General features: G+C 41.5%; 1 protein-coding gene across 4 annotated transcripts in view; it reads left to right on the top strand.

Annotated features, from left to right (window-relative positions):
• The window catches only part of ANKRD66 (ankyrin repeat domain 66), a 50,790-nt gene extending 35,986 nt beyond the window's left edge, over nt 1–14,804 (top strand). Inside the window, exons 1-5 of one of the 4 annotated variants that reach the window (XM_046640083.1) lie at nt 1,221–1,800; nt 5,272–5,329; nt 7,142–7,322; nt 9,093–9,321; nt 13,716–14,804. In XM_046640083.1, the coding sequence (XP_046496039.1) occupies nt 5,282–5,329; nt 7,142–7,322; nt 9,093–9,321; nt 13,716–13,917 (660 nt within the window). In that variant the 5' untranslated portion in view covers nt 1,221–1,800; nt 5,272–5,281 and the 3' untranslated portion in view covers nt 13,918–14,804. Of the gene's footprint in view, nt 1–1,220; nt 1,801–5,271; nt 5,330–6,648; nt 7,048–7,141; nt 7,323–9,092; nt 9,322–13,715 lie in introns of those variants that run through there. The other 3 variants (XM_046640085.1, XM_046640084.1, XM_046640082.1) reach the window with 3 other exon arrangements.
• The last annotated feature ends 471 nt before the right edge of the window (nt 14,805–15,275 follow it).

The following is a 15,275-nucleotide window of genomic DNA, read 5'->3' as shown; positions in this document are numbered from 1 at the left end:
CATTACCATCAAGTTGGTTAAATATGAAACCCAAGGATCACCCTTGGGTCCTCCATTTCCCCAGCTGCTCAATGTCTAATCAATGGACAAGTCCTGTTAATCCTCTCTCCTGAATAATCCTTGATTTCATTCACTTCTCTCCATCTCCACTGCCCGGTACACAAAGCCAGTATCCTTCCTTCTCTGGACTTGGGCAATAGCCTCCTCAGTGGTCTTCCTGCTTTCAATCTTACCTCTCTTCAGTCCATTCTCTGTGTAGAAGCCAAAGTTATCTTTTAAAACTATATACATTGAAGGGGCTGGCCCCGTGGCCGAGTGGTTAAGTTCACGCGCTCCGCTGCAGGCGGCCCAGTGTTTCATTGGTTTGAATCCTGGGCGCAGACATGGCACTGCTCATCAAACCACGATGAGGCAGCGTCCCACATGTCACAACTAGAAGGACCCACAAAGAAGAATATACAACTATGTACTGGGGGACTTTGGGGAGAAAAAGGAAAAAAATAAAATCTTAAAAAATATATATATATATATATATACATTGAACCATCTTGGTCCTTACTTAAAACCTGTCAATAACTTCTTTTTGTACTTGGAATAAAATCCAAACTCCTTGCCATGTCCTAGAAGACCCTGAATGATCTAGTCTTTGCCTATTCTAAACTCATCTTCTTCTACTTGCCCACACCCATAGACCACATGCATCCGCCTCTTCTTCATTTCTCACTCTCTGCCCGGAGCACCTCCCCAGCTCCTCAGATGCCTGGCTTCTTCTTTTATGCTGGGTCTTAGCTTAAATGTCACTGCCTCAGGACATCCATGATCACCCTGCCTCTCCCATTATTCTCTGCTGTTGCATGTTGTTGGTTACAGTACTTACACAAGTTGTAATTTTATACATACATTTATTTGTTTTCTTGCTTATTGTCTTTTTCTCTGGACTCTAAGCTCAAGACAGGAACAATGAGTGCCTTGTTCTCCCTAGGGCCCAGGACAGTGTCTGGCAGTTATAAGGTATTCAATAAACACAGGTGAGAAGAAAGGTAAGAGAAAAATGGAGGGATAAAGGAAAAAATAAAGGAAAGAAAGACAGAGAGAGAGATAGAGAGAGAGAGCAGAGGAAGAGGAAGGAGAAAAAGGAGGAGGTGGAGGAGGAATTGGAGGGAAGGAAGAAAGTGGAGAGAAGAGGAAGAGAAGGAGGAATAAAATCTGTTAGACCAGCATCATCATAAAGATGGTAGATGCTTAGAGTAAGGGAGCTGTTCGGTCACCTCTGAGGAGTCATGCAGACAGTGCACCCGTCACATTCGGAACCAGCTGTGAGATCTTGGGCAAGGCCCTTACCTTTGCTGAGCCTCTTCTTCTCACCAAGAAAATGAAGTTGTAATACTTTTCTCCTAGGGCTATGAAAGAAGAGTAGCTGAAATAATTTATCAAGTACCTGGCACGGGTAGAGGAAGGAAGGAAGGGAAGGAGGGAGAAAGAAAAACTTAAGTCCTGAGAACTGGCAATCAGTTTTTCAATTTTTGTTTTTTTTTGATAAAATGCTATTTGAAAAGAACCTGTTAGGGACCACACTTGGACTACGGAAGCAGACTGGAATTGTGGAGCAGCTTCAGTGCACAGCGGAAGGGCAGTCCGCTCTCCAGGAGACAGTCACCTCCTGGTGAAGCTGACGTTGATGTTGACGAGCCGGCTTTAATGAGGAAGGAGGGGTCGGTTTCCATGGAGTGAACACAACAAGACAGGCAGCTAAGACTCCCTCCAGCACGGAGCGGAGCGCCTCCAGTTTCAGCCAAGACAGTAAGTATTTTTGCATTAGCCTTGTCTTCAGATGTTTACTGCAGTTATTATAGATCATTCATACTGATTAGAACTTATATTTATGGGCTACATTTTTACATTGAGACACCTGTACCAGAAAGATAGAAATTCGAGTGCACCTAATCAGTTACAAAGATTCATGTGTATTTGCTAAATTTTAGTAGTCAGTGGTAAGCTAGTGGATTGCATATGTTTTCTACAAATAAATTTTTGTTTTTTTAAGAAAGCCTCTAATGAATAGTATCATTTATTTTATTTTATTTTTTTGTGAGGAAGATTGGCCCCGAGCTAACATCTGTTGCCAGTCTTCCTCTGTTTTGTATGCGAGAAGCTGCCACAGCATGGCTTGATGAGTAGGGTGCACAGGTCTGCACTGGGGATCCGAACCTGCGAACCCTGGGCCCCAGAAGTAGAGTGTGCAAACTTAAACACTATGCCCTTCATTTACTTTTTAAACAGCTTTATTGAGATACGCTTTACATACTACAAAATTCATCCATATAAGGTACACAGTTCAGTGGTTTTTAATATATTCAAAGTTATGAAAGTGTCACCCTCCACTATCTAATTTTAGGACAGTCCATCACCCCAAAAAGAAATCCTGTACTACTCATTTAGCAGTCACTTCCCACCCCCACCTCATCCTAGTCCTAGGCAACCAATAATCTACATTTTGTCTCTACGGATTTGCCTATTCCGAGCATTTCACATAAATGGAATCATACAATATGTGGGCTTTTGTGTCTGGCTTCTTTCACGTTGCATGTCTTCAAAGTTCATCCACGTTGTCCCATGCATCAGTTCTTCATTCCTTTCTTATTGTCGTAAAATATTCTGTTGTGTGACTATTCCACATTTCCTTTAGGCATTCATCGATTAATGAACATTTGGGCTGTTTCCACCTTTTGGCTATTATGAATAAGGCTGCTATAAATCAGTGTGTACTAGTTTCTGTGTGGATGTGTGTTTTCATTTCTTTTAGGTAGATATCTAGGAGCAGAGTTACTGGTCATAGGATAAGTCTATGTTTAACCTTTTGAAGAAATACCAAACTGCCTTCCAAAGGGGCTGCACCATCTTACATTCCCACCACTGTGTGTGAGGGTTTCAATTTCTGTGCATCCTCACCAACACTTGTTATTGTTGTCTTTTTTATTATATCCATCCTAGTGGGCGTGAGGTGGCGTCTCATTGTGGTTTTCATTTGTATTTCTCTAATGACTAATGATGTTGAGCAGCTTTTCATGTGCTTATTGACCTTGTGTTTATTTTTTTTTTTTTGGAGAAACTTCTGTTTATATTTTTGGATCATTTTAAATTATTTGTTTTTTTATTGTTGAGTTGCAAAAGTTCTTTATATTTTCTGGACACAAGTCCCTTATCAGATATATGTTTTGCAAATATTTTGTCCCACTCTGTGGCTGCTTTTATACTTTCTCAAAGGTATCATTCAAGGAAAAAAACTTTTTTAAAATTTTGGTGAAATCCAATTTATTTAATTTTTTCTTTAGTTTCTTGTTCTTTTATTGTCACATGTATGAACCACTGCCTAACCCCATGTAATGAAGACTTGCTCTCATGTTGCCTTCTAAGAGTTTTACTTTTAGGTCTTGTGTTTAGGTGTGTGATCCATTTTAAGTTAAGTTTTATATATGACATGAGATAGAGGCCCAATTCATTCTTTTGCATGTGGCTATCCAATTGCATCAGTACCATTTGAAAAGACTATTCATTCCCCATTGAATTTTCCTGGCAATTTTATTGAAAATTAATTGACCATAAATGTAAAGGCTTATTTCTGGACTCTCAATTCTGTTGCATTGCTCTATATGTCTATCTTTATGCCACATAGTGTACTTTGTACAACACTGTATTGATTACCGTCTTTGTGGTAAGTTTAGAAATCAGGAAGTGTAGTCCTTCTACTTTGTTCTTCTTTTTCAAGATTGTTTTGGCTGTTCTGAGTCCCTTGCATTTCCATATGAGTTTTTAGGATCACCTCATCAATTTCTCTTCAAACAAACTTAGCTACCCATTGAAAACTTCTGCTTGAATTATACCTTATCCATGGGAAGTTGTGGAATTTCCTTGATAGGAACTCAAATGTGGTTAAGCGTAAATCTGCTTGAAGATTTGTGTGAAAAGCAAGCAAAGAGACTTCTAGACACTGATTCTAGAAATGGTTTGGCTTTCATGACACCTGCAGGTTAGAAACCCTGTAGTACTTCTGTTTACTGCTTTATTTTGTCATTGATCAAATGCTCCAGTGTAAAGGTTTTCTACTAAAACAAACAAACCAAAAAGATAAAATGCATTCTGTGCCGTCTTCTGTTACCTAACATTTGTACTGAGCACCCACTTCAAGCAAAGGAGCATGTCCTTGTCCTATGCACTCAGAGATTCTGAACCACTTGAGGAAGGCCCAGGTATTTATTTTTTAAAATAAAGTTAAATAAGTTTTTTATTTTTTGCCATGAGGACTTGTTACAAATGCAGGATCTCAGGTCCCGTTGCCAACCTACCGAAGCAGAATCTATATTTTAACAATACACCAGAGGTTGGTAAATCATGGTCTACAGGCCAAATCTGGCTCACCCTCTGCTTTTGTAGACCCATGGTCACCACCTAGGGTGGTGGATCTCAGTGGGAGAGCCAGCTGAGGTGACTCTCTCTACTTCTGCTCCCCTGTCTGCTCCCAGCACTTGCCTCCCAAGACCATGGTTGTGCCTAGCCACTGCCCAGGGCCCTGCTGGTCACCACCTACACTTTGGGGACTCTGCTGTTGGCAGCTGCCGGGCAATGAGCAGTGCAATCTCAATCTAATCAAGTCGTCTTTCCTTCGCCAGCTGTCAACTTGAGATGGTCGGGTTTGGAGAGGAGAGAGGGGGCGCTGGGATCTGGGCATCACTGGGGCAGAGTGAAAGTGACCATCCCACAGGCCAAGTCCCTGCCCCTCAGGCTGGTTGCCCTTTGCCCTGAGAATATCTTCAGCTGAGGGCTCCCGGGTACAAAGCATGCTCATCCACAACCACCAGCCCTTCCTCCCCCAGGATGGCCCACACCTGGTAAACAGGGCAGGAGTTTTCTCTTGTTGCATAATAATCCTAATTTTGCTTCTTGGCCTACAAAGCCTAAAAAATTTCCTATCTCGTCATTTACAGGACGCTTGGTCTGCACATTAAATTGGAGCTATGTGCACTTTGCAGAATGTGCCTCTCCGCCACAGACATTCTGTGCCCGTGTTGGGATCCTCCATCACTGTCAGTCCCCAAGATGACTCTTATTCTTAGCTTTGGGACCCAGCTTATGTCACTTTCAGAGGAAAGTGCCTTTCACTTCCTAGTCTTGGTGAATGGTCCTTTCCGTCTGTCCCCAGAAAATCACTGCCATCATGACACTTAGGGCATTGCACGTTAATTATGTTATTTACTTCTTTTCTCTCCACTCTAGGACTGTCTTCATGTTTCAGTGTGCATCAGACTCACCTGGAGCACTTACTCTAACTCAGGTCACTAACCCCCGACTCTAGTTTCTAATTCAGTAGATCTGATTTGTGTTTGGAACAAATTCTCGAGTGGTGCTGCTCCTGCTGGGCCACAGTTTGCATGGCTAACTCCAACTTCTTCTTGAGATCTCAACTTAAATGTTGAGATCAAAGCGACATTCCCAATGGCCCCATCTCAAGTGACTCTCTCCTGGTTCTTTTTTTTCTATCTCAGCTCCTTATTTGTTTATATCAGTAATTCTCAACCTTTTTCGGTCTCAGCACTCCTTTACACTCTCAAAACTTATGGACAACCCCAGAGAGCTTTTGTTTATGTGGATTACAGCTATCAATATTTACCCGACTAGAAATTAAAACTGAGAACATTTAAAAATGTTTATTAATTCATATACAAAAATCATAATAACTGTAATGCACGACATAAATAACATTTTTATGAAAAGTAATTATATTTTCTAAAACAAAAAATGTGAGAAGAGTAGTATTGTTTTACTTTTTTTTGGTCAAATCTCTTTAATATGTAGCTTAATAGAAGACACCTGGATTCTTATATCTGTTTCTGCATTCGATTTCTTGTTTCGGTTGAAGTCTATAAAGAAAATATAGCTTTGCACATATTTAAAATTAGAAAAGGGAAAAGTATTTTATAGTCTTTTCAGATAATTGTGGATATTCTTCTTTAATACTATGCCGAAACTGGACAAGTGGCAGTGCCTTAAAGGTTAGTTGGGATCTGAAACAGTCTCAATGTACTTTTCATACCCTGTTCCACTAAACTCCCTTGCCCTGTCTTGCATGGATCTCTTTACTTATGCATGATTTTGTAACATCATACACTTGTCATATGGAAAATAGTGGTTCACAGAGTTATGCAGCCTTTCCATATGTTGACACATTTCATTACACAATATTTTTAAACTACTTTTATTAAGTCATATAATCAAGGGTCAAAACTTAATAAAAATAAATCTTACTGCTTTAGTTGCTTTACTGAAACCAGCTTTTGTTAACTGTGTGTGCGTGGTGGTGAAGAATACCATTACTGCTAGCCCAGTTTCGCGTCACTGCCCAGGGCCTTGCTTCGTGCTAAGGCACGAGCAGTCTTCTACGTCATTGCTTTTGAACCATCAGGGCAATGGTCAGCACAGTGAACAAGGCCAATGACATTTTAACGTTATCATGAAAATAACTTTGACCTCATGGATCCCCTGATCCCAGGGATTCCTAAATGTTTCTAGACTCTAGTTTGAGAATTCTTGGTTTATATCTTAATGTTGTAAACAATTTGTAGCCATTTTATTTGTATGTTTGCATCTTGTTCATCTCCTGAATTGGTGTAGCAGTAGTATTTAATTTCCAGGGAGTACTTGATCTGTATTCAATATAAACTTTTCACATGGATCATCATTATATCCTCACAACGACCCTGGCAAATTATACCCATTCTATAGGTGAGAAAGGTAAGGCACAGAATTACACAACTAACTCAGAGTCACACTACTTGCTCTTTGGAGCAAGAGTAGGAAATAGCACTGGAAAGTGCTTTGAGGCCAAATAGCAGATGCCAGCCCCATGAGTTTACCTGATAATCCTGTAGGCAGAGGGGAGCCATTGATAGTTTTGGGTCAGGGGACTGGCATCCACTAACCGCAGTGGCTAAGATCCAAACACACACTCAGCAGAGCATGCACACGAAGCAGCCCTGGATGCAAATTTATGAGGTAGGAAAGAAAATAAACGATAAAGAATCCTATGGAATCACTCACTAGGAATAAGGAGTTGTAGAATTTCCTAAGCGGCATGCTTTTCCCACAGTTGTTTTTTCTCATGGAACTAACACTGACCAAAATGTCGGACATGACAAAGCTCCACCAAGCTGTGGCTGCGGGGAATTACAGTTTAGTGAAAAAGATTTTGAAGAAAGGTCTCTGTGACCCAAACTACAAGGACGTGGACTGGAATGACCGAACCCCACTTCACTGGGCTGCAATCAACGGTGAGTGGGCTTAGGTAGAATCCACCCCTTTGAGTCCACCATTCATGAAGTTATCAGTCAGTAGTCTGTGTGGGGTTGTAAAAAGAACACTTCTTGGGAACCAGACAGAACATTTCCATCCTGGCACCACCAATTACTGATTGTAGTGCCGTAAACAAGTTATTTAACATCTCTAGGCCTTAATTTATTCATCTATATAATGGGAGCAATAATGCTACCTTGGAGCCTTGTGGGGAGGATTCAGTAAGAGAATGGGCGTACAGTGCCTATCACATCGTCTGCTGTCAGTTAATATTAGTCCTCTGCCCTCTTGCCCTCTAACAGGAATGGAGCATCGTTCCTGTTGTAGGACAGGGACTTTGCCTTGCTCATCACTGTATCTCCCATGCCCAGTATGGCTCAGTTATGGAACTGGAGATAGATAGTGGCAAAAACTCAGCCAAGGGGCTTGTCAGGGCCTTCGGCAACAGAACACCATTGAAGAAATTAAATAAGAAAGTATTATAGTCAACTTTGCTTTGTAAAAATTTGTTTGATTCCTTATGGAGAACGGATTGGCAGGAAGCAAGACTGGCTGCAGAGAAATCAGATGGGAGAATTTTGTAGAAATTTAAGGAGGAAGTGATGGTAGCTATGCTAGAGCACCTTTTAGTGACTATTTGCTGTTTTCTGGGCATTGTGCTGTGCACGCGCGTCTGTGATTTCATTTGTACTTGACAAGAACTAGGTGAGGTAAGTGGTAATAGCCTTAATTTACAGATGAGGAAACTGAGCCTCACACGTTTGTTTCTTGTCTGGGGTACCTACTTCGCACTGGTATTTATTGTCAGGTATGAATCCACATCTATCTGACTAGAAAGCCTGCACTCTTAAGCTGTGCTAGCTAGAATGTAAGTAGAACTTAAATTGTTTTATATTAAGATATAATATACATACAATGCTATATTAGTTTCAAGTGTACAGCATGATTTGCCTTTTGTATATATTGCGAAGTGATCACCACAGTAAGTCGAGTTAACATCTGTCATTATATGTAGTTACACAATTGTTTTTCTTGTGATAACTTTTAACATTTACTGTCTTAGCAACTTTCTAATATGCCGTCCAGGCTTCTTACCGACAGTCACCATGCTGTGCATTACATGCCCACGACTTATTTATTTTATATCTAGAAGTTTTGTACCTTTTGACCCCCTTCACCTATTTCACTCATCCTCCCACCCGCTGCCTCTGGTAACCACCAATCTGTTCTTTGCATCTATGAGCTTCGTTTTTTTTTAGATTCCACATATAAGTGAGACCATATGGCATTTGTCTCTGTCTGACTTCTTTCACTTAGCATAATGCCCTCAAAGCCCATCCGTTTTGTGGCAAAATATTTGTTTTTGAAACCAGCATTGGGACTGCTGAAAGCCCAGTGAGGCTTGCCAGTGCCAGCAGAGGCAGGTGCAAAGTGACTTGGGAGAGAAAGCAAGATTCCTAGGCAGGGCCTGCGGGGAGGGACAGGGGAGCGGAGTGCCCGGGCAGGAGTGTGAGGGGGTATGGCAGGGCTCAGGCCCCAGGTAGGAGTGAGGTCCCTGGGATAAGGGTGGGGCACTGAGTCCCCTGGGAAGGAGCGGGAGAAGGGAGGAGGGGCTGAAGTTAGGAAACTGGAGGGGCCTCAAAGGCAAATGTTTTCACCTCTTTTTGTGCTACCTAGGCCCGCTCTCACCTCAGTCTGGCAGACATTTTAATCTTAATCTCCTCCTGTTTCTTCTTGGTACATCAAAGGGCATATGGAGGTGATGCAGATTCTCATAGAACACGGAGCCAGGCCCTGCCTGGTAACTGATGTGGGCTGGACCCCGGCTCACTTTGCAGCTGAGTCAGGACATCTGAATGTGCTCAAAATTCTCCACGCGTTGCATGCCGCCATCGATGCCCCTGATTTCTTTGGAGACACACCAAAGAGGATCGCAGAGATCTATGGGCAGAAAGCCTGTGTGGCATTCCTGGAGAAGTAAGTTTCATTTATTTCCAGCTCTAGAAAGGGCAGAGAACCAGGAGCCTGTGATTAAAGTCTTTGCAGACTCAGTGGTCTCAGGTTGACAAAAATGAAGTGAGGAAATCCAGCCAACTGTTGTTTGAGTCGTTTTTATTAATTTTCCATTGAAATGACTAGTTGGAGGTGGAAACTATATTGTTTTAGATTATGTAAGATCTATTGTTTTTAAATTGTACAAAAATTATAATTATTATAATTTTAATAATATAATTTCTAATTATTGTTTTGGATTATACAAAAATGATCTCAGATAAGAGAGGTGGGACACCAAATTTGAAAATGGGACATGGTACCAGATTCATGGACCCCCTCCGATTCCTCAAAGGTATTCAAACTAGCTGCCTGACCTTGGGCAAATTAAATCTCCTTCCGGAGCCTCAGTTTCCTCATATTTAAGATGAAGCAGGTGAATTCAGCTATCATTCATATGGACCCTTCTACTTTTTAAAACTTCTACTCATCTATGAATCTCCTACTCACACACCTGCCAAAGATAAGAACTTTTCTAGCATTTGTTAATTTTTTCTCTTAGCCAAGCATTCAAATAGAATTAAGTATTAATGATGTACATGACAGTTAGTGCTCTGAGAGGAATGGAAATAAAATTTAGGAGCTTATAATCTGATTGAATTAATAAGTAATTCATACAAGAGACAGGAAAGTTAGAGAGTGAGGACAGCATTGCTTGATAAAATGAGATAATAGCAAACGTATCATTAGGGCAGTTCATGACAGTGAAATGTCCTCCTAAAAACTTGAAAATAAAGTTAGCTTCAGAAAGTGAAACTAGTAAAATCTTTGCCTGTGATGAGGTTGATTATCTGCAGAAGTAACCCAAGAGAACTTCTCTTACAAGTGATGACCCATGTTAAAAATATTCAAAATCATAATCAAGATGATATGGGGAGTAAAGAGGCAGAACCTGGAGTCCTGACCTGAAGACTCTTTCTTCTTCCCAATCCTGCCATTATCCCCTACATTCAATGATCTCCATCAGCTGTGCACCTCAGTATCAGCAACATTGTTCTCTGAACTGTTTAAAACTTCAACATACCACAGTGTGACCATATTCATTTTACCCATTCCTGGATCATCACACAGTTATTTGAGTGCATCAAGGTCTCTTCTCACTCAACTTTTTCTTTCCCTCCCAATCTATCGCGTGCCTGAAGGTTTCATTATCTTCCATCTGTCGCTATCTGGACACTAGGATACACTGCTTCTTCCACTCTCTTCCCACTTTTCTAAAGTTTCTCATCTTTTGTCTTTCTGTAGCATATAAGCCAGAATTCCCAACCTTGGCTCAGTCTCTGTCTTCTCCATTCCTATGCTTGGTCTACTAGAGAAAAGCCCACAGATCAGTAGACCACCAGATCAGTAGGTGTCACCAGAAGTTCTAAGATTTCTGTCTTCAGCTGAGCCCTCAGAGCAGTTTATCTGTCTCTTCCTGTCCTACTTCCTCTTTGACAATCCCAAGTCCCCATCCCACCACAGCCTGTCCCGCAGAGGGTATGCTGTCTAGTTCACAGAGAATATTGAAGCCATGCGTGTACATTTTTAAACCTCTTACACCTACATATAGCATATAAATCTACATCTGATTCTTCTCGCCATCCTGTCCATCCTTCTTGAGAAGTGTTATCCATCCCTACAGACCCTTGATCTAATCCTTTGCGTCTCCTACAAGATCATCCATCCATATTCTTTGTTGTATATTTCACTCTCTCTTCTGTATTTTCAGTTTTTTTCCTATTTCTTCCCTTCATTTCTCTTTGGCCTATGAACATATTTAAATAGATCTTATTGAACAAACACACGGTTGGAGGCCCTTCTGATGTCTACCATGTCTTTCATCTTCCCTACATTTCTTAGCTACTTGAAAGGTAATCTATGTAAACGTCTCTACATCCTCATTCACTCTGCAGGCTCCTTTCTTCATCATTGTACTGAATCTTCCTCCAGGGAGATCCTTGTTGCTAAATCAGTGAGCTCTTCTCAATTCACATCTTACCGCCACTTAATTTGCTATTTGATAATTCTCTCTTGCTTTATCTAATGCTACTCTCTTCTACTTCTCCTTCTACCTATCTGGCCATTCCTCTCATGATGTTTCTAAGCTCCTGTTCTTGCATACCTTTTAGATGCTGAAATTCCTCAGTGTCCTGTGTGACTCTCCTCTACTGACTTTCTTTGAGTAGTCTCACCCTCATGACCAATGGGTGGGTGAACATGGTACACGACTCCAGCATAACTGATGTGGAGGAGGAGTGGTTCCTCCAAATAATGGGGAGTGCTATCACCAGGAAAAGTGGGCAGGAAGTGCGGAGCCAACAAAAACAAGGAAGGTCAACCACATCACGTGTAAGTCATTTCTACTTATCATCATCTCCCATATCACATGTAAGTCATTTCTACTTAGCATCATCATCATGAGGAGCTTCCTTCCTGAAAGAGTGGTTAGAGAGAAGGAATCCTGGTTAAGGGGAGATTAATCTGGATCTTGAAATATAGCTAAGATCTGGTTAACGGAGGAGGGAGAAAGAGTCTTGATTTGGCGTGAAGGCATCAAGTTGGAAATGTGCATACATTGTGTGTATATGTGAGGAGGTGGAGGGATAGTGGAGGGATGAGTGGGCTAGCTAAGTAGAGCATTCACACTGAGAGAAGTAGTGAATAAGGTTGGGTGGGTGGGTGACCACAGTGAGCTGGGCAAGCAGATGAATGTGAACTCAGCAGGGGATTGACAAGGTGAAACAGACACTTTAGCAAAGTCACTCCTGTAGTGGAAGAGGTGGCCGTGGTGCTGTGCAGGCAGCATTGGAGCACTCAGCCTGTAGGCAAGGAGCTCACTTAAGGAATTTCTTAACGCTTCATGTTGCAAGAGGGTGGATTTCTGGGCTAGGAAGATGAAGAGAACGGTATAAATGAATTTCAAAAGAAGCCTAGACAGTATTTCATAATTTTCTGACTATCCTATGGATCCTAGCGGAACAATTCAACTTTTGATTCAACCTCTCTAAGTAGTAAATCTCTCATTCGAAAAATATTTTTGAGCCCTTCTATGTGCATGGCATTGAACTAGATACCAAAAAGGATTCAAAGATAAATCAGATACAGTGCTGGACATTAAGAAGTTCCCTGGCTGGGAGAGGAGATAACTTGTTTACATAAATAACACTAACACAAGACTGAAAGTGACAAAACAGCATATGTGGTCTGAATATGGAGAGGTCACTTCTAGCTTGCTCAGGGAGATGGGGGCTGACGGACAAGCAGGTTTTCTATCCTCTGAATGGACTGTGCTTCTATCCTCTGAATGGACTGTGCTTTTCATAATGCTTTGCACTTAAGATACTGTTTGCCCTCCCCATACCATCATCTAGCCTCTCAAATTCCACTTGTCCTCATATTGGCTCAAATTTTATCTCTGTGAAGTGGCTTTCACATTTCACATTAAAGCCACATCTTTAAGTGAGTCACACACTCACCTTTGGCCTCATATATAAAACGGTACTTTTGTATGCTTCCCATTGTCCATGTGTATCTGATGATCAATTCATCAATCTATTTCTCTATTGATCATCTATTCTATTTTTCTATATCTATCATCTATGTATCATCTAACTATTCCTTACATAAATCCATCTATACATAAAATACATATGCGATTATGAGTAATTTTTATTTTCTTCTTTAGATGTTTCTGTACCTTAAAATTTTATACAATGAAGAGACATGGCTTTTATAATTAGGAAAAACTACAATTAAAAAATAAATGAAGGGGGCTGGCCCAGTGGTGTAGCAGTTGAGTTCACCTGCTCTGGTTTGTTGGTCTGGGGTTAACCAGGTGGGATGCTGGGAATTGACCTAGACGTGGCTTATCAAGCCATCTGTGGCAAGAGTCCTACATATAAAATAGAGGAAGATGGGCACTGATGTTAGCTCAGGGCCAATCTTCCTCAGCAAAAAGAGGAGGATTGGTGGCAGATGTTAGCACAGGGCTAATCTTCCTCAAAAAAGAAAAAATAAAATAAATGAAGGAAAACAGCCTCCCAATAATATGCTGGTTGCTCTATAAATGTGAGCACTTTGAGAATTAGCAGTGTCTTCTTCAAGTTAAGTGCCTGTCTCAGATTCTATTAACATCCCACTCCGAGCACGCCATTTTTCTCCACCTCCAAGTAGTTTCTTTAGTGTCTAAGACCTCCCTAAGGGGACACTTGGAAATGCTCCAACTTGGCCTCCTCCCTTCTTGTCTGTACCACGGAAACCCCAGGCTGTGTGCAGGGGGCGGGAAGTGAGGTCTGTTTCCTGTCCGCGCTGAGAGCCGCCCTGTTCCCCTCTGGCAGGGCCGAGCCGGAGTGCCGGGACCACCGCCGCATCGCCAGGCAGCAGGGGCTGCCGCTGGACCAGAGGGACGAAGACTGGGACGCCAAGAAAAGGGAGCTGGAGCTGTCTCTTCCTTCCTCCAATCAAAACACTAATAAGAAAAAGAATAAGAAAAGTCAAGGCCCCACCAGGCTCAGCAATACCAAGGGGAGAAGATGGTGAGGAGGCCGGCGCCTGAGCGACTGGAACCTACATTTTCCGATGGGAGACTTTCCCTGGCGCCAGACTGGAAAGTGTTAGGCGCGTGTTGTCTTTATGTGATTTCACTTGTAGGCCATTACCCTCACGGCTTCCCCGAGAGCTCATGACCTGTCATTCAATCTGGAAGTCTGGCCTGGGTGATCTCTACACGGGCTGTTGCCTCCTTGCTAATACCTGCTGCCCATGAGAATTACCAGGAGGGAATAAATATCAGCTGCTTGCATTTTGTCATCAGCGATTTGCACTCTGAGTGCCTCCTAACCCCCTAGGCGCAATTATGGAATTTCAGGGGGCTAAGAAAGAGGTCCTCCTAAGAAAACTTGATTGTTTCAACGAAAAAAAAAGAAAAGTAACAACAAAATCTCGAAAATCTCCAACACACTTGGTTCAGTTAATCTATGAAATAAAATTGTTTGTTGTCACATAGACCAAGCAAAGAGGAGAACAAATGTATCTCCCAGTTTCTAGCCATTTTTTCCTTTGTGGGGTAGGGACCCACAATCTCAGGGCCGCCATTTTACCCATGATCACTTCTGCATAGAAGGAAGAATCTGGGCAATAGACCAGCTCAGGGAGAATTAACTGGAAGCCCTGACATGAATTAATTTAATCCCACACAACTAATGAGAGACAGCGTAAAATAATGGAACATGTGATTACAGCTCTAATTGTTCAACTGTATATTTTAGGAAATCTAAATCCAGATCAGGTATTTCCAATGAAAATGTTGATGTGTGCTGTAAGACATATTGAATTTTGAAGATTTAGAACAAAAAATGTAAAAAAGGTCGAATAATATTTAATATTGATTACATGTTAAAATGATAATATTTTGGATATTGAGTGAAATAAAATTTATTATGAACATGAATTTTACCTCTTTCCTGTCACTTTTAAAAGAATACGGCTACTGAAATGTTTAAAATTACATAAGTAGCTTGCTTTTTTTCCCTTATCAGCTAGCACTGCTATGGAAACCAGAAAATATTTAAATCCCCCACCAGGTAGCTGGCCTGGTGCCCTTTAATTGGCTGCCCCACATTCTAAGTTTACTAATTTCTTCGCCTAAATCAATGTCTTTAGGTACCCAATGTCTTTATTATGCATCCTCAGTTAATGCTTATGTTAATACAGCCCGTGTTTGGTTTGACTCTTCTGAAATGAATAAATGCTTGAACATCTTAGAGGAAAGTAGTGAGCTATGGAGGGTACCTATTGCAGTGCTGAGCCATCCCGAGCATCAATGCCCTTTCTCTGCGCCCTGTGATTCTCAGGGGTGGTTCCTGCGGGTCACACTTGTATTGGTCTTCAACAGATAG

Source organism: Equus quagga, chromosome 15 (genome assembly GCF_021613505.1).
Source record: "Equus quagga isolate Etosha38 chromosome 15, UCLA_HA_Equagga_1.0, whole genome shotgun sequence".
Lineage (NCBI taxonomy): Eukaryota > Metazoa > Chordata > Mammalia > Perissodactyla > Equidae > Equus > Equus quagga.
The sequence above is the reverse complement of the archived record's forward strand: the minus strand, read 5'-3'. Positions and strand labels throughout refer to the sequence as shown.